We start from the raw sequence: 18,324 nt of genomic DNA on the forward strand, positions 1-18,324 counted from the left end.
AAAAGTTTGATGGAGGCCCCCTCCCCCGCCATCTATCCTCCCGAATATCAACGATGTGGATGGAACTGGAGGGTGTTATGCTGAGCTAAATAAGTCAATCAGAGAAAGACATGTATCATATGACCTCACTGATATGAGGAATTCTTAATCTCAGGAAACAAACTGAGGCTGGAGTGGGGGGTGGGGTGGGAGGGATGGGGTGGCTGGGTGATAGACATTGGGGGGGTATGTGCTATGGTGAGTGCTGTGAATTGTGCAAGACTGTTGAATCACAGATCTGTACCTCTGAAATAAATAATGCAATACATGTTAAGAAAAAAAAAAAGATAGCAGGAGGGGAAGAATGAAGGGGAGGAAATCGGAGGGGGAGATGAACCATGAGAGACGATGGACTCTGAAAAACAAACTGAGGGTTCTAGAGGGGAGGGGGGTGGGAGGATGGGTTAACCTGGTGATGGGTATTAAAAAGGGCACGTTCTGCATGGAGCACTGGGTGTTATGCACAAACAATGAATCATGGAACACTACATCAAAAACTAATGATGTATCAGGAAACAAACCGAGGGTTGGCTGGAGTGGGGGGTGGGGTGGGAGGGATGGGGTGGCTGTGTGATGGACACTGGCGAGGGTATGTGCTATGGTGAGCACTGTGAATTGTGCAAGACTGTTGAATCACAGATCTGTACCTCTGAAACAAATAATGCAATATATGTTAAGAAAAAAAAAAAAGAAGGGGAAGAATGAAGAGGGGGAAATCGGAGGGGGAGACGAACCATGAGAGATGATGGACTCTGAAAAACAAACTGAGGGTTCTAGAGGGGAGGGGGGTGGGAGGATGGGTTAGCCTGGTAATGGGTATTAAAAAGGGCACGTTCTGCATGGAGCACTGGGTGTTATGCACAAACAATGAATCACGGAACACTACATCAAAAACTAATGATGTAATGTATGGTGATTAACATAACAATAAAAAATCGGTACAAAAAAAGATTTAAAAGTTTGATAACATACTTTCCTATTGAGGCTATGGGGAAATAGGCATTCTCATGCATTATTGGTGAAAGCATAAAGTGATACAATTCCTAAGGAAGGTAATTTGGCAAAAGCTAACATATCTACATTTTGTTCTAGCACCCCCAGCCCTGATGCTACATCTCTAACAATAAGAAAAAATATGCCTAAGATCATTCATCTCAGCATGACTTGTAATAGCAAAATAGTAGAAACCAGCTCATGACCATATGCGCGAGATGCTGAATACATTGGTCTATAGACATAGTGAAGTATTAGGCAGTTACAAAAAGGAATGAGGAAGATCTCTGAGAATGGTATGGGGTGACTTCCAGGGTATATTGTTAAGTGGAAAAAATAAGCTACAAAAGACTATATATAGAATGCTGTATTTTGTGAAAGAAAAAAAAAGAAAAATGTGTGTGTACATCTGCTTACTGTTGCAAAAAGAAACACAGGAAGGAAAAAGCAAAAACTAATGACAATGGGTACATGGAGGAGGCAGGCAAGAATGGGTTGAAGGGCTAGGAAAGGGAACAGGACCCCTTTGAGAATGCCTTTAAAATGTAGTTTTGCCTTTTGAACCATGTTAATATTTCACATATGCAAGAAGTAAAATTAATTAAATCAACAAGGATGGAAAATTGCCAAAACTGAATTCAAACAGAAACAAACAAACATAAGCGTATATCAAACCGCTAACATAATTAAACAGAAGAGAATAACAAAGACTTGATGCAAGAGACTTCTGAATATAGAACTCTGTACACACTTAGTGAACCATATTCTAAAAACAAAAAAAGCTGTGATGAAGTCTTAAAGTTCATTTAGTCTGACTTTTGTAGCAATACTGGTGTAGCAATTCCAAAACTATTGTGTGTGTGTTTTAAGACTGAGCAAATGAAATCAATATACTGATGTTCTTGAACACCAAGGTTCTCACTGTAGGAGAAGCAAGATAAACGTATGGAATGAAAGGAGAGAAAGAAGCTTGTTGCATTGGGCTGGAATTAAAGATAGCAGTATGAACTCACCATATAATAAGTATAGATATATGTATTTTGTCCATCGTAAGGGCCTAGATGCAATAGCACTTACGTAATAAGTAAAAGCACTTAGGGGTAAAATGCCAGATATCTGCAACCCTCTCTCACATGGTTCAATCAAAATACAAATAAAATGAGATAAAACAGAGTGAGATACTGGAAATATGCAAGATGTTAAAAATTGGCAAATCTAGGTGAAGGGTACACAGATGGTCATGGAATTATGCTATTCTTACAACTTTTCTGTAGGTTTGAATTTTTTCAAATACAAATTTGGGGAAAAATGCAATTAGGATGCAAGGAGGTCAAAATGTGACAAAAAACTAATAAGAAAGAGATAGGGGGCTTTGTACTCAGTGAGTAAACTTGTCTAGCTGCCGTTCCGACTGCCATGGGGCAGGCAAGAGCTTTCATGCTAGTAAGGCTGAAAAAATTTAGCACTCGATAGGATGGCAGGTACCTTTTGGGCAGTAAAAGTATTTTATGCCCAGCAGATACCCTAAATTTTTGCTGAGAATACATCATTTTCTTTCTATTCATATGTCTTCGATGTAGGCTAGAGGTAGATGAATATTCCACAGCAGAAAGTTGAAAGTCAAATGTGAACATTTACAACAGTCCATCTGGTGACTAATTATCTTCAAAGATGCATTTTTTTATTATGTTCAGTTAGCCACTGTATAGTACATCATTAGTTTTTGATGTAGTGTTCAATGATTCATTAGTTACGTGTAACACCCAGTGCTCATCACAGCACATGCCCAAAGCTGCCCAAAAACATTAACAAAATTGAATGACAGTGATAGGGGCTAATTTTAAGCTACCTACAAGATAACTTTTTAAAAAAATTTTATTATGTTATGTTAATCCCCATACATTACATCATTAGTTTTTGATGTAGTGTTCCATGATTCATTGTTTGCGCATAACACCCAGTACTCCATGCAGAACGTGCCCTCTTTAATACCCATCACCAGGCTAACCCATCTCCCCACCACCCTCCCCTCTAGAACCCTCAGTTTGTTTCTCAGAGTCCATAGTCTCTCATGGTTTGTATCCCCCTCCGATTCCCCCCCCTTCATTCTTCCCCTCCCGCTCTCTTCTTCTTTTTTTTTTTTTTTTTTAACATATAATGTATTATTTGTTTCAACGAGGTACAGGTCTGTGATTCAACAGTCTTACACTTTAAAGATGTGATGAGAATTTGGCTATCCCGTTTTCAGCAAAATTTTACATTTAATCCTTTGTTCAGTTTCCTTCTCATGCTACATTCTACTCTCTCCCAAGGTTGCAGCCACCCTGTCCCTGGCCCTAACTCCTCTTCTGGGCTTCAGGTGGCTGTGGCCATCTGCCCTTTGGACAACTCAACTTGGTGGCCCAGAGGATTTCAAACTTAACATGGCCAAAACAAATTCATAGTTCTACCTATCTCCCAATCCCAAACTAGGTTCTATAAACCTTACTTAAGTGGTTGACATCACCACACCTAGTACCCTACCCTGGAACCTTACTAGTCACCCAGCTTCTTACTTCTTTCACACTCCCCACATCTCCCCATCAGTCATCACTGAGTACTATTAACTCTACCTCCTAAATGACTCTTGAATCTGTCTCCTTCTCTCACCCTACTGCCGCTATGTTAATTCAGACCTTTACTAATTTTTGTCCGGTTGTTGTAAATATTTCCAATCAGATCTTGCTGGCTCCAATCTAGTCAACAGCCAGTCCCTACAGTCTGCTTCTTTATAAATTTAAAAAAAAAAATCTGAGCATCTCATTCAGGTACCTGCCTAAAAACATACCATTCTCCCCTCTCTCTTTGGAGTAATGGCCAGACTTGTTAGCTTCTCATTAATAAAGATCCAACTTCTTTTCTCTCTTCCATTTTTTCCTGTGCTCTACTCTCACCCATCTGCCCCACAAATATGAATACTTTGTGCTCCAGCTCCACAGAATTTCTCACTGTTCTCAGGCATACCAGACCCATTTTGACTTTGGGCCTTTTCATGCATTGTTGTATTTTTCCTAGAATATCCTTCATTCCATACTATCATCTCTTCACCTAAAAAGCTCTTCTAGACAAAGCTTAAATATTACTATTTTGGTGAAACCTTCTCCAGCACCCCCAAACAGAATAGTCTGCCATATATTCTGTATTCTCAAAGCACTTTGTTTATATTTCAATATTATTTTTTGTTTGTATTTGATAAATGGACTGGGAGTTCTTTGAGGATGGTAGAATATTTTATGCATCTTTATATTAAGGGATTAACATCACCCCTAGAACAGAGTAGATACTTATTAAATTCTGCTGAATGGATGTTTTCATATGTGAACTTTGTCTTTAGTCAAGATATTTGATATATGATTACTGAAGTAAATCGGCTATTCAAATAATTATGGAAATTGAAAAAGTATAAGAAGTCATAGTTCTTTGATGTCATAGAAATAATACAAATTTGATCTCTGCCAGAACTCACTAGGCTGATGTTCAAACACTTTCAAAGCCAATTTTTTTTTAGTAATCTTTTTCCTACTTAGGTGGCTTTCTAGTTTGGGTTGTCTGTTTTGGCACTATTTCAAGAATGTTCTCCCTATTATTTTTAAGAGCAAGCACTCAGCAAGCAAAATAATATAGTGATGTCTTTTTTGAGAGAGAAGAAAAATGCTGACTAGAAGCTGACTGTATAATGAATGTGGACCAAAAAAGACTTTTTATATATTCAGCATCTTTAATCTATTTGCATCTTTAATCTATTTGCAAATCTATCCAGAAAGATAGGCTGTGTTGGATATTAATCCATTTGGATTTTCTATAACTAGTTAAGCTTACAAAGTGAGGTTTTGGTTTTTTTATGAGAAAGATGTTAAAATTAATAGTCCACTCAGACAAATGGAGAAGCTTTGAGCAAATGAAATTAAAAACAAAATGTAAAGCTCTGGGTAATCAGAAGTAACAAAATTCCCTCCATCAAAACTCAAAACTGCAAACCACACTTATTAAATTCCCCAGGGCACTCCAGTCGGTTAAGCATCTGACTCTTGGTTTCCGCTCAGGTCATGATCTCAGGGTTGTGAGACCAAGCCCTACGTAGGGCTCCATGCTTGGCGCGGAGTCTGCTTAGGATTCTCTCCCCCTCTCCCTTTGCCATTCCCACTCATACTCTCTTTCTCTCCTGGTCTCCCTCTAAAATAAATAAATAAACCTTTTTAAAAAAGTTCTCCTCTAGGAGATAGCCCTGGAGTCTAATATTTTTCTAAGAAAAAGAACTATATCATACATGCCATTGAAAGCCACATATGTAGTGGGCATTCAATAAATATATATCGGTGAAGGATTAATAGACTATTCACTCTTTAGCAAGTATTTGTTGAATGTTATCTATGCATCAGCAATTATTTTAAGCAATTGGTGTTAACAAGACAAAGATCCATTTCTGCATGGAACTTACATTTCAGTGGGAGACAGAAATAAGCATAAATGTCATGAATAACTGAATTCTAAAGTATGTTAGATGATAATAATTGCTATGAAATAGGGAAAGTGGAGTAGGGTAAGGGAGATTAGGAGTGCCAGTGATAGGCAGCTCAGTGAGTATGACACAGAATGATCCGGAACTATATAATACATGAGATTGGATTTGCACTTACTTTGAGCTTGCAGCCTTCATTCTGACACAGCTTCCTGACGAGGGCCCCAATGATGATCATAACAGTTTCTCTGATGTCATTGCTCCCAAAGGAACCTTTGAACTTACTCTATTAACCAAACAGAGATAAAATAGGTTATCAAAACATTTAAACATTTCCAAGGGACATTTTTAGAAAATTTTTTTAAGATGCAACATAACCTATGTCTAAGGAAAATGTTTTTATGTTCCTAGATAGCAAATTGAAAATTTTGATTTGGGGACACTTACAAATTCACTTTCTATTTTAAATTGAAGAATTAATAGACTCTCTCCTCTCCAGGTCTTCTTAACATGGGTCTGTGAACTCCTGAGGGGTTTATGGATTGGGTTCACTGCGTCAGTGAACCAAAAAAATAGTCTGTAAAATTTTGCGTATGGGTGAAGAGGAGCTTCATTGATTTATCAGGTCCTCAAATGGTCTCATTTTCCAAAAAGATTATGAGTTATTCCACTAGATCATAAGTGGATAAGTACACATTTTGTTTTTAAATCTTGGATCCAAGAGAAGTCTAACTTTTGTTTCCAATGTAAATTTTTTAATATTGGAGGAATTGTATCTCTTCAATGTATTGTATATTAGATGCCATGAAGACTTTTGAAGTCAAAACAAATCTTTTAAAATCAATTTCTGAAGCATAACCAAGATTCATCTCTGAAATTTTGTTCTATGTCTAATTATATGATACGTGAATATAATCTTTAAATTTCCTTACCATACAGTTTATGTGACTTTAGAGGAAGTGCAAAGAAGACACTATGTGAAACAGTTTACTAAAATTAATGGATTAATGGATAGAAAATAATCCAATTACTGCCTAGATTCTTAATGAGCTTTTTAGTAGCTGAGAGCCTTTATTTTTCCAGTGTTCATTTGACTTACAATGAGGGCTCTTAGGAGTTCTTCATCCGGATGGGAGGCAAATCCACAGGCATAGAGAAACCTCTCCTGGAGGATAATGCTACTGTCGCTTTTGAAATCCAGAAAGTCCAAAATGGCGTCTAATGAGTCTGAAGTCTGAGCAGAGGTGACAGCATCCACCAGTTGAGGTCTACAAAAAAGGGAGAGTCATGGATATCAGTTTAAGGAATTATTTAAATCTCTATCATTCACAGACTCTCCACTGATTTGAGTTTCCTAAATAAGTGAAATTTTTTTATATAAACAAACAACAAATGAATGACTTTCTCAAAAAGACCCCCCATTTTATTTTAAACCTCTCCTTTAATGCCTCCCTCTCTAATTCAATGTATACTCAGAATATACAAACTAATTTTACTGTAATAGCCTAAGCCAAACATAATTTGGAAATTTGTACATCAAAATTATACAGGCAAATTATAAATTAGGTTCAAATTCTTTTCTCTATGAGTCAAACATCACAGTTATGGTCTCAAATACTGATTCTCTTTTATCTAATTAGCTTTGCAAATGTACACATTTCTCAAATGCCTAATTTAACTCAGGCAGTATTATTTAAAGAAAAGATGGGAAATCCTTTTAACTTTAATTTATATCTGAGGGAGAAGATGTTGTTCATTTTTTCTAAAAATAAAAAGTACCATGGTATAGTTACCATGTTCATGTTCAATGTTCAACCATAATGGCTATGTGTGGACAGAGCAGAACTCCTAATTCTAATTACGTACAGCAGTCATCAGGAATCTGGTTGAGTCTGGGATGGTAAAATTTCTGAAATTAGTTGTCATACTAATGAATATATTATGTATGTAAGTTTATTCCACATTGTATAAACACACCATACATGTGTTTAGTGCTTTATACTTTAAAAAAAAGATACACTTGCACTCTATCGTTTTGTTCCTAACAAAAACCTAGTAGTAAATGAAGCAGAGACTGAGAGAGAATATTTATTAGGTGCCTATTACGCAAGTACTGCACCAGAAATTTTAGGTGTGCCACTTCTCTTTTGCTTTCATTTCTTTGTCTGTAAGATGGGGCTAAAAATAGTGGTTACCTTAGAATTGTTGGGAGGATTAGATTACATAATCTATGTAGAGCACTTAGAACACTCAATAATAGGATGTTATTAATACAATTACTTCATTTAATCCATGAAACATCTCTGTCAGTTAAATGCTAATATTCCCCCTTACGTATGAAGAAACAGACTCAGAGATGTTCAAGGCCCCACAGCCGTTAAGTGTATAGCTGGGGTTGGAACTCAGGTTTTTCTGACTCTGGTATCCATGATATTTTAAATACATTAGTATTTCTCAAAGTGTTTTTTTCCACGTGATTCTAGTCCTATGAAATGATGTAAGGAAAGGGATCTTCAAGATTATTTAAGTTTAGAAAATGTTTAAGGAAACTTATATGTAATAATTTACGATTGAAGATGTTGAAAATTTCCACAGCCAAGAAAACTATTTGATTTGATTTCACCCAGCATTTTTCCAACTCAGTTGCTCACAGAATTCTTTCCTCTTGGCATACTTGTTAGTATTCTGCAAATTACAGGATACACACAATGGACACTTCGGGAAATGTTACATTCCACCACCGTGTCTTCCACTATGCTATAATAAATAGAAGGAATTATTCTCCGTATTTTACAGATGTTGAAAGTGAGGCTTGGAGAGGCTAAACGTAAACAATTTGCTCAAAGGTTGTACACTGTTGGAGGTCAAAATTAAAAACCAGGTCTTCCAGGGTCACCTGGGTGGCTCAGCTGGTTAGGTGTTGACTCTTGATTTCGGTTCAGGTCATGATCTCAGGGTCCTGGGAACGAGCCCCGTGTGGGGCTCCCTGCCCCGCGGGGTATCTGCTTGAGACTCTCTCCCTCTGCCCCTCCCCCTCCTCATAAATAAATCTTTAAAAAAAACTAGGTCTTCTGATTTTAATTCATCCTAGTATCCTTTCTATTACACTACACTATATGTGGGTTACACATTATATGGTATAATATTATGTAAATATAAGTATCCCCTGCTTTTCCAAAGTTTGTGTTAGGCTACTGTGCTTTTACAAAAGACCTAGATTAGTACCTGTTTTTAGTAACCAAAAGAAATCTGAAGAGAATTTTTGCTTTTACCAAAAAAAAGGTTAAAAGCAAAATAGCATTCAACATGTTTTGCAGCAAGCCCGTTACAAAGGCAGTGTGCACCCTGAGCAGCGAGTGTGGCCCCACCAAGCCCCTTCCCAGGGAACTACACTCAGCATCTCAGCATCAGGCCACCATAGCTTAGAACTGTGTCTATGAGCATCTGGGCTTTATCTTGATTTATTTTGTGTATCCATTTGCAAGATATGTCCTAAGGTATTAGTAAAACCTAAGAGAGGTTATTTTTTCCAGTCTGGAAATGCTTAAAATTTTTCCATGTAAATTAATGGTAATTCTTTGCTTTACACCATTTCGGGTTACAAAAGGTTTCATAGGAGGCTCTACTTTTGGGTAGCAGGAGAAACCTGTAATCTGATGTAGAAAATACATCATGAAATTATCCAAATAATTGCTACCTTACGACTTTTAGGAGAAAAATAAGGTTAAAGTTTAATTCAATCTCCATTCTAAACTAATAGCCAATTTTTAAACTTTTCTTGTCAGTATCTTTGCTTTTCCTATAAAGACAAATCACCCTACAAATAGATCTTAAAGTTCGATGATTAAAACAGGAGTCTGAGAATCTCTAACTTTGTGTATCTTTCAACTTCTGGTTTAAATATTTATTTTTTGAAGAGAGCAACCAATTCTGGTTAGTCATATGGAATTCCTATCAATTTTAAAAATGTCCTCAAGGCAAGTAAATAAATATAATCAAGAATAAATAGACTTCTTGAAAAAAATCTCAATTCTCTTCTTGGAGAATTGAGTCCTTTGAACTCAGGGACTATGGCTACTGGTACTGTGTGTGTGTGTGTGTGTGTGTGTGTGTGTTGGCCAATTTCCATTTTTTATTATGTTAATGGCTAGTTTTGACTGTCAAATTAATTGAACCACTTTCTGTATCATTAGGGCAATTAATATTATACAGTTGAATTTGTATTTACAAATTCTATATTACAGACAAAAACCACTTGTATTTACAAAGTAAATCTGAGAATTAAGTCAACTCTCTTTATTATGCATGTCAATGAATCACACTTTCAGCAAACGTTCAAATAACACACAGATTTCTTTTGACTACCTTAGTTCTCAATTTTCTATATAAAAAAAAATGGCTTTGATGGGTATGATCACTGGATCTTTAATAAAATTACATTTTTCAATTGAAAAGTCATACTCTTTTTTGGTTTTTATAATCCAACTCTAGAATCTTTTCAAATGTAAATTAATAGGTCCACACACAGGGGGGCAGCACATACATCCTGGTGTCAAGATGAAGCCCTGCCCTCCCTTATCTATGAACCAATTTAGACCTGATTTAAACTCATAAACACTCAAAAAATGTTCATTCTCAGTCACTGCTAAAACTTTGTTTTAGCACATTTCTGGTCAAGTAATTGTTAAATTACTGTATTGTGGCATTAACTCTTTGATGAAAATATAAAAACAGCACAATAATTGATTTGGAAGTTGGGCATTTGGTTAAAAGGGGTCTTTCTTAATAAGAAACCAATAACCCAGAAATGCTTTTCTACAGACAACCCCACACCAGACTGGGGAACTTACAACACTTCCTTGTTTTCAGCCTTGAGGATTTGGAGGATCTCTTCTCTCTTTGCTGTCCGGAGGCGCTGAATGAAGGCCAGGAAGCTTCTGACAGCCTCAGCCTTGGAGAGCTGGTCAGGCTGCAGGTGTTTTCTGGTTGACTGCCATTGCTCTGCGAGCTGCAAAGAAACACGGCTGCAAGCTCACACCCCATTCGGGATTCTGGACATCCGCATTGTCAAGGGATGTTCTCCCCAGAAAGAAATCTTGCCTTGTAACTGACAAGCAAAAGAAGCTTGTTGCATCTTACCTCCATATCCCTGATTGCCTCCTGCCCCTCTCACATTCCTGTGACTCTCAGAGACAAATCTAGAGGCCTGCTGACCCTGTGTGCGATTCCTCTGCAGGAGGACCATTTTTGTCTGTTAGTACTTAGCTCCAAAGAACCGAGGCTTTTGGGCCTATAAGGTCATTTGTTACACCAAAGGAACTATACCTAAGGCCAGGCTTTGACTACCATCCTGCAACTGTGCAGGATTTTCGCTGATAGCAGGAGATGTTGGAAGGGGAAAAAAAATAAAACTGCTGAATTATTGTGTCAGGTTTCTTACGTACTGGGACCTCACTGAAAATCAGTCTTTGTAATAACTTGAGCTCCCTGTTCTCTTTATTTTATTGTTTTTATGACATGCAATGTTTAACTATGCTGAGGTCTGAATTGTTCATTACTTACATGTTAAGTAGAGTAGTATTTAGATAAAGGTAATTCTCATACTATCTTATTCTATTATGATTTTAACAATAGTAAATAATTCTAATTAGTGACATATTCTGGCCTTGAAATATATTAAATAACTGATTTTTCCTAGTTTACCACTTTTCCCCCAGTTGTAAATAATGTGTTTAATCCCATTAGTGACCTCCAGCAGTCTAAGAGGTCTGGGGTAATCAGTATGCTACAAATATTTAAATTATTCACTCCTTTAATGAGCAATAGACACATTTTTTCTTTTTCAAATCTCTTTTGGTTATCTAATCTTAGGAGGATATTCCAGAGCAAAATTCCAGCTATTCTTAGCTAAAAATCTACTGGGTCATTTCTGAGGGCAGAGAGCACACCAGTGTGAATTCAGATTTTTTTTCTTTAAAGGGTTGCAATGGTGACAGTGTACTGAAACTGCAAAAGCAATTCCTCAAAGACATAAACCCCTCCTACAATAATGAAGAAGTAATTATCAAACATCTAAAATGGCTTATAATTTTTAATAAACATGGGGGAGAGAAATTAATAGTTCACAGCATTAAAAAAGATGATTGGTTTCATCAGTCACTTTCCTAAATAATTTCCACCTTTGTATGACACATTAGAAAATTACACTGGAACATTAACTGTTATATGGAAGAAAAACAAATAAAAAATAAGATTTGAGAATGATGATTCTTTCTTTTTGTTTTTCCCTTAGTTCAATTTGATAAATTTGAGAAATTAGCAAGGACTTAATGTCTTGTACTTTAAGCAAATTATGATATTAGTTCTTGATAATTCTACTTCTCTGAACACCAAGGGAACAGCATCTTCTGGTAGCTACCAACAGAGCATGAAGCCAGGGGTTTGCTCTCCTGACAAGAGGCTAAGTATTAGGAAATGCTAGACCCTAAGGTCCTATCTATGGTCATCATCACAACTGACTCATGAGATAAATGAAATTTCTCTTTGTTGGACTTAAAATGTTATGATGATCTACATTTTGCCTTGAAGGTGTGCTATCTCATTTCTGTCGTAATTGTAGGGGAGTTGGGGTGTGGTAAAGAAGTGTTTCCTAATTTAGCAGGGAGCTTGGTATCCTTTTTTAGTCCTGACAGCAGCACTCAGAACACTGAGCTCAGTTAAATATTTCACCTGAGGACATACTGCTACTCAGTAGTAGAACTTTCAGGATTCAGATCCCTGTCCATGCTCTTGACACTATATGCTTTCCCCGAACTTCGTTAGAACCTTTATCCCCCACTGCATTCTAGGTACTACTATTCAGAAGTTGCCCTTAAGTCATAACATTTGTAATTTGAAATGAGTGGATGGTAGTTATTTGTTAATTATTGTTGGATTACACCTCACCTTGTGTGCATATTGTTACTAGGGCCATTAGAATTCAGTGGCGACTGGTAGCTCTTTATAAACTTTCTTCAAAGAATTAACTGAAGCTTCCATTGGAGACAAAAGGAAAATCGAATTTTAAGCCACGATAATTCCCCTATCTGACCACACAACGCAGCTGTTCACACTTACAGAAGAGCATCCTTTACACTCGCTCTGGAAGTCCTGTCCCACAATGGGAAGGGCCCTGTACTCCGAATCAACTGCTTTAATTATGGCTGCAACCTGCTTTCCAGGTATCAGTCTTGGGCCTGCTTCAGTGGTCTTCAGCTCTAATTTCTGCCTGCACAACCAAGGAAGAGAAATATCACATTAGCAGCTTTATTTTGAGTGAACAAGCTACTGATTGCCATTCTTTTGGCAAACCAGATACTAATTTATTCACACTATGTAAGTCCATGTCTTTCAAACTGCAATATCTCAGTAGCAGAAACCTCAAGATAATTATGAAATCTTTCTGGAACAACAATTTTACTCAAAGGTTTGAAAATAAAAGTCTGGATTTAAGAGAATACAGGGAAGAAAACTTGCCTGGATGCTGAAGAAGATTATGTGATGTCACTTCTTTTAAATTTAGCCCTGCTTTCTGAAAATATCATCCATACAACCACTTATTAACTAAGACAATTAAGAAAAATCTTATTTACTGAAAATGGCTTCCATGATATTTTTGCCTGAAATACTCTTTCAGAACCTTGTCTCTCTCCCATCAAGAGGTAGAGTCTGCATCCCTATCCTTGATCCTGGGCAGGACTCTGTGATTTTCCCCAACTAAGAGAGGGAGAATGGAAGGAAACTACTTGACTTCTAAGGCTAAATCTTAAAAGGAAATTCAGCTTTCATCTGGAATGTCAGCAGCACATATCCCTTTGGAGACTTGAGCTGCCATGTACAAAGCCTGGCTCCCTGAAGCCACCATTCTGAAAGGCCACATGTTGACAAAGAGAAATGCTTGGGGAGCCTCAGTAGTTTGAGTCTTCCCAGTCCAGATAACAAATAGGTGAGGGAGCAACCTTTGAACCAGCTCTGGTCAGTGACTGCCACTGTAGAACAGACACCAAACAAGGAGTGCCTCGCTGAGCCAAGGCAAGACCCAGAATTCTGACAGAATAATAAAATGACTGCTGCTTTTTGCACTACTACATTGGGAGTGGTTTGCTGTAGGGCAGTGGAAACCTGATAGACCTGATAAGTAATTTAAAATATTTATTTTATATGAAAATACATGAAAACAATATGGTGCAAAGTAAAATGCAAAATTCTATCCAGATGAAACTTCAAAAAAAATTTCAAGCATTTATAGTTTGAGGCACTTCTCCCAAGCCTTTGCATCCACTGCCCTCTGATATTAGAGCTACTTGAGAGAAAGCATTTGACAAGCGATGGCATAAGATAGAATACATTTAATGCTAGGAAATCTTCTAAATTAAAATCTGAAAATAACATATACTCTTAGATTTGAAAGTTCTAGTTCTTAAGCCCCTGAGAACTTCTGACCAGAGAAATTTTCACACACTGAAATAACGGGCTTGAATATGGTATTATAAATCAAAAATACAAAAATTCTGTCGTATCACTTTACTATGGAACTTTTTATGTGTTTCTTACAACAATAACAACTTTTTATGTGTTTCTTAACAACAACAACATAAACAACAACAACAACAACAGAAATCTCAAGGAGAAAACATGCAAACGCCACCACTTTTTAACCTTACCATTGGAAAGATCTGACAGAGAAATTAGAAAATAAACTAGAATGAATCAGGTAGTTTGCTTTTTTAAAATGTAAATCTATTCAATAAATGATTGATATAATTTTAAATGAAATTCTATTAAAAACAGTATTTAATATATGCCATATATTATTGTAGATGATGTGAAAACTAAAGGTGAACAAGATATAATCACAGTTTCCAAGAAACTAACAGTCAAACTAAGGAAGCACTATATATATAATATATATATAAAACATACATACATTTAACATTTCTAACATGTATATTTAAAAACCAAATATAATAATATATCAAAGAATAGGAAAGAAAATTTAAATTTCATCATTATCTTACTTTGATATTATATTGCCTGCAATGGTTTGTAGGAAATTCATCCGAAAAGCATGTGTCTCTTCTGCGAACACAGCTATAACAAAGCTGTCTTCTATCTTATAGGTAGTGACAGATGTGGCTTTTGAAGTGACGCCCAAGACCTAAATAAATACATAAATAAATAAATATTTGGAGTTGTAACAATCAGCTTTTTATCTTTGAATCAAGTCAAATAGCAAACTCTCTTCTAATCTTCAAAAGAGCTTCCTCTTTTTTAATTTTATTTTGTTATGTTAAGCACCGTACATTACATCATTAGTTCTTGATGTAGTGTTCCATGATTCATTGTTTGCGTATAACACCCAGTGCTCAAGAGCTTCCTCTTAACACCTTCCCTTCACCACCCAAACTTATAACATATGAAAATAAACCTTTTTCATTTGGTATTGTGTGAAACAATACCCTAAACTAAAAATTATAAATGTTCCCAAATTATATTGTTACCTTATTCTTCTATTATTTTAAATTAATCTCTACAAAATGTAATTACTTGGATGCCTTAAAGAGGGTGATATCAATCATACCTGATTTGAGGTTGTAAATCCAGACCTCTCTATTTTGCATGAATCCAAGGCCTTAATTTTGGTCACTTTGTCCTGATGAGCCTCGTATGTCACCTTACAATCCCCAGAGATATCTACCTAAAAAGAAAAGTAAAAATACAACTTTTGGGATTGTCACATGGATCGTTCAAATTCTAGTGGGAAGCAGCCTGAAAACTGGGGTTCCTGATATTGCCATGGGAGACTGCTTTTTTGTCCAGGCTGACAAGACAGAAGGTTAGGAAGAATTCAGTGTTTCCTGAAGCATGTGGATTCTTTTCCATCCTCTTTTGTTGAGTCTTATCAGCACCTTCTATTGCCCCAGTAAAAATAAAGGATTTCCTACTTCTCTCTAACATCTAGTAAGAATTGGACAAATGGCCTGGTCATAATCAAAACCTCTGGTAAGTGGATAATTATGTGGAAAGGGGATTTGACTTTTAATGCTGTATCTAGATGTGAGTATGTGTGTGCACACGCTCTTTGACTAGCTGAATATAATTAGAAATCCTTAAAAACTTGTGGGATTAATTCAACTCGTTATAAGTCACATTAACAATTTGAGTATGGGCAAATGTATATCAGTACAGATTGCTTAGCTTCTCTGAGCCTTCCCTTGGGTCTTGACCAGCACCACACGTAGCCTTTATTCTAGTAAACTACCCAATACTCCCTTGGCCCAGCCCTGCCAATTAGATTTTCTCACCCACTCATGGGTTGGCTGAATTCAGAACAGGTAACTCAGACTCAGCTCTGCCTTTGGCTCAAAGTGTGATACTGGGGGAGCCACTTAACCTCTCTAGTTTAACCTCAGTTTCTTCATCTGTAAAATGAAAGGGGTTGGTATAGACCACTGGTTCCCCAAACTGACAGTGCGTCCAAACTATCTGAGAAAACTTACAATACAGATGCTCAGGTCCTCCCTGATCTATTGAATCAGAATCTCTGCAGGGAATCTGTATCTTAAATAAGGTCCCCATGGGATAGTGATGTACAGTGACGCCATTGAAATGCTCCCCAACGTTTTCTATATCTCTATCGTTTAGTCATTCCATAAGTCCTTAATATAATGGATTATATTCCTTAATATAATGGATTCTAATTTCTTTCACCCTGTATTTCAGTACAAATTGGGGTAAATGGCGATTTTTTCACATGTAAGTGAGACTTAACCATGCTACTCACCTTTTCTGAGCATTACCATAGTAGTAACTTTTTTACTGAATTTCTACAAATTTCTATTCATATTGCTCCATATGAGCAATTTTGGTAACTATTGACAAATAATATTCTGGATCCTTAATATTAATAAGTACCTCGTTGGTGGTTCCAGAGCTTAACTGCATCTGAAATAGGCTAGCCAGGCCTCTCTTGAGATTTTCTATGGCCACTGGCTCATTTGGATATGAGTAGAACTCTTTGACCTGGGGGAAAAAAAGACAAACATATATGAAGCAAAAATGCATCATTTATCAATTTGGTTAAATAATTAGCAGGAAAGATCAGATTTTCACCCCTATCAATCTGGGACACAGAGATCTGTTACTCCAAAGCTGGGATTTCTTTTTTTATGAAAAGATGTTATTTAAGTTCCTAAGAAGCTAGACCATGAAAATATAAAATTCTGGGAGACAGACAATTAAGGCTCTGAACATGATGGACATACCTAGGGAAGGAAAAAGTACACCGATTTAGACTGGGATTTCTGTGAAAGCAAGAAGGATTGCCCAAGGAAGAGAGATCAGGAATATTTTCTTTGAACATATCAACATGTTCCCTACCTGTAACTCTGCCTGAAAAAAAATGAACCAATGTTTAAAATAACAAAGAAATCAATTATTGGAAGAGAATGGCAATTACCATACTTGACACTCATGAGCTTAGCACAACCTCTAAGGGCTATGACCAGCACCTACACATGGTCATAATGCCCATGGACAAAATTCCACAGGGGTGACTTTCTCTGACCCTCCAGAGCATTCATGTTGACCCTTGATATAAGGAGATAGAGATGGTTGGAGGATTTGAGGTTGAGATTGCTACCATTGCATGGCCTGCCACAGGCACTGCTTTGAGTCCCTTCAGAAGGCAGGAAATGAGGTTGAAATGAGGAGAATGACTGTGACTTGTCTGTAATAGTCAATGGCTTAGCTTTGTTTTATCCTTGATATTTATAGGCCCAGGGGTGATGACAATGTCTCATACCATTTTGATAATTTAGGTCATGTTTAAGAAACAAGAATAAAAATACAAAGAATTTTCTGGAAGGTCTGTTACTTTTCACCCTGTATTAACTCCAAACACCTCACACAATTTAGAAGTAGAGGATGGATATGGCTTCCTTGTAAAAATCCCCAAGATCTATGGTAATTATAGCTGAGCATTCCTACTGGAAATATCCTGAATGCCTTCCTATTCTCTTTGAAACCAACCATGATTTCTCAAGCAAAACAGAAAGCTCAGTAATTATGCAATGAATTCAGTTAATACCAATCTGAACAATGCAACCTATATGAAAATTCTCTCATACCTTAGAAGAGAATATGTTGCCTGAATTAGCCAAACAAGTGCCTCAAATCTCTTCTCTGTATTTTCTATGTATACTCTGCCTAGTGACAAATTTACTAGGTACTTTATCCAGCAATCAATTTTAGTCATTATACTGAACGAACCTATAGAAGTTGGAATTATGTTTGTCCAGGTTAAAAAGGAACTGGAATGGTGACCTCAGCATCTGAAAATCCATGGTATCATATTCCCAAACAAATCACTGGCAATTTCTCAGATCCAAGGTTGAGTTTCTGATGTTCTATTTTGTAAACTGGGTCTTCTTTCCTTTTCAGAATTACAGTGTAACTTCCTTTTCAAATTTCTGGGAGTATATCTCCAGATATCATGATTACTAAAGGTTCATGAGTGGATCGCTGAAACCCAGACACAGCCAGAAGGACTCACTTAGTGGCAATATGCATAGCCTACGGCCTGAGTCTTAAGTACTTCAGAAAGCAAAGAGGAGCCATTAAATGGTGAAAATATTTGTACAGTCATCAGTATCCTCACTTTCCTTCCAGGCTATAAATTGTGCCTGAAGTATTTATATAAAGTTTTACTTAAAATTTCAGGAAACCTAGTTCTCTGATTTAATCTTTGGACTACA

The 18,324-nt window shown here is 36.7% G+C and overlaps 1 protein-coding gene across 1 annotated transcript in view; it reads right to left on the bottom strand.

Moving 5' to 3' along the window:
• The window catches only part of LOC110572140 (microsomal triglyceride transfer protein), a 56,342-nt gene that overhangs the window by 16,642 nt on the left and 21,376 nt on the right, over nucleotides 1–18,324 (bottom strand). The window contains exons 6-12 of the mRNA XM_044912666.1: nucleotides 16,484–16,591; nucleotides 15,150–15,266; nucleotides 14,587–14,726; nucleotides 12,647–12,797; nucleotides 10,381–10,538; nucleotides 6,630–6,798; nucleotides 5,709–5,816 (exon numbers count right to left, since the gene is read on the bottom strand). Coding sequence (XP_044768601.1) covers nucleotides 5,709–5,816; nucleotides 6,630–6,798; nucleotides 10,381–10,538; nucleotides 12,647–12,797; nucleotides 14,587–14,726; nucleotides 15,150–15,266; nucleotides 16,484–16,591 — 951 coding nt within the window. The remainder of the gene's footprint in view (nucleotides 1–5,708; nucleotides 5,817–6,629; nucleotides 6,799–10,380; nucleotides 10,539–12,646; nucleotides 12,798–14,586; nucleotides 14,727–15,149; nucleotides 15,267–16,483; nucleotides 16,592–18,324) is intronic.

The sequence above is a fragment of the Neomonachus schauinslandi genome, chromosome 2, assembly GCF_002201575.2.
Source record: "Neomonachus schauinslandi chromosome 2, ASM220157v2, whole genome shotgun sequence".
Lineage (NCBI taxonomy): Eukaryota > Metazoa > Chordata > Mammalia > Carnivora > Phocidae > Neomonachus > Neomonachus schauinslandi.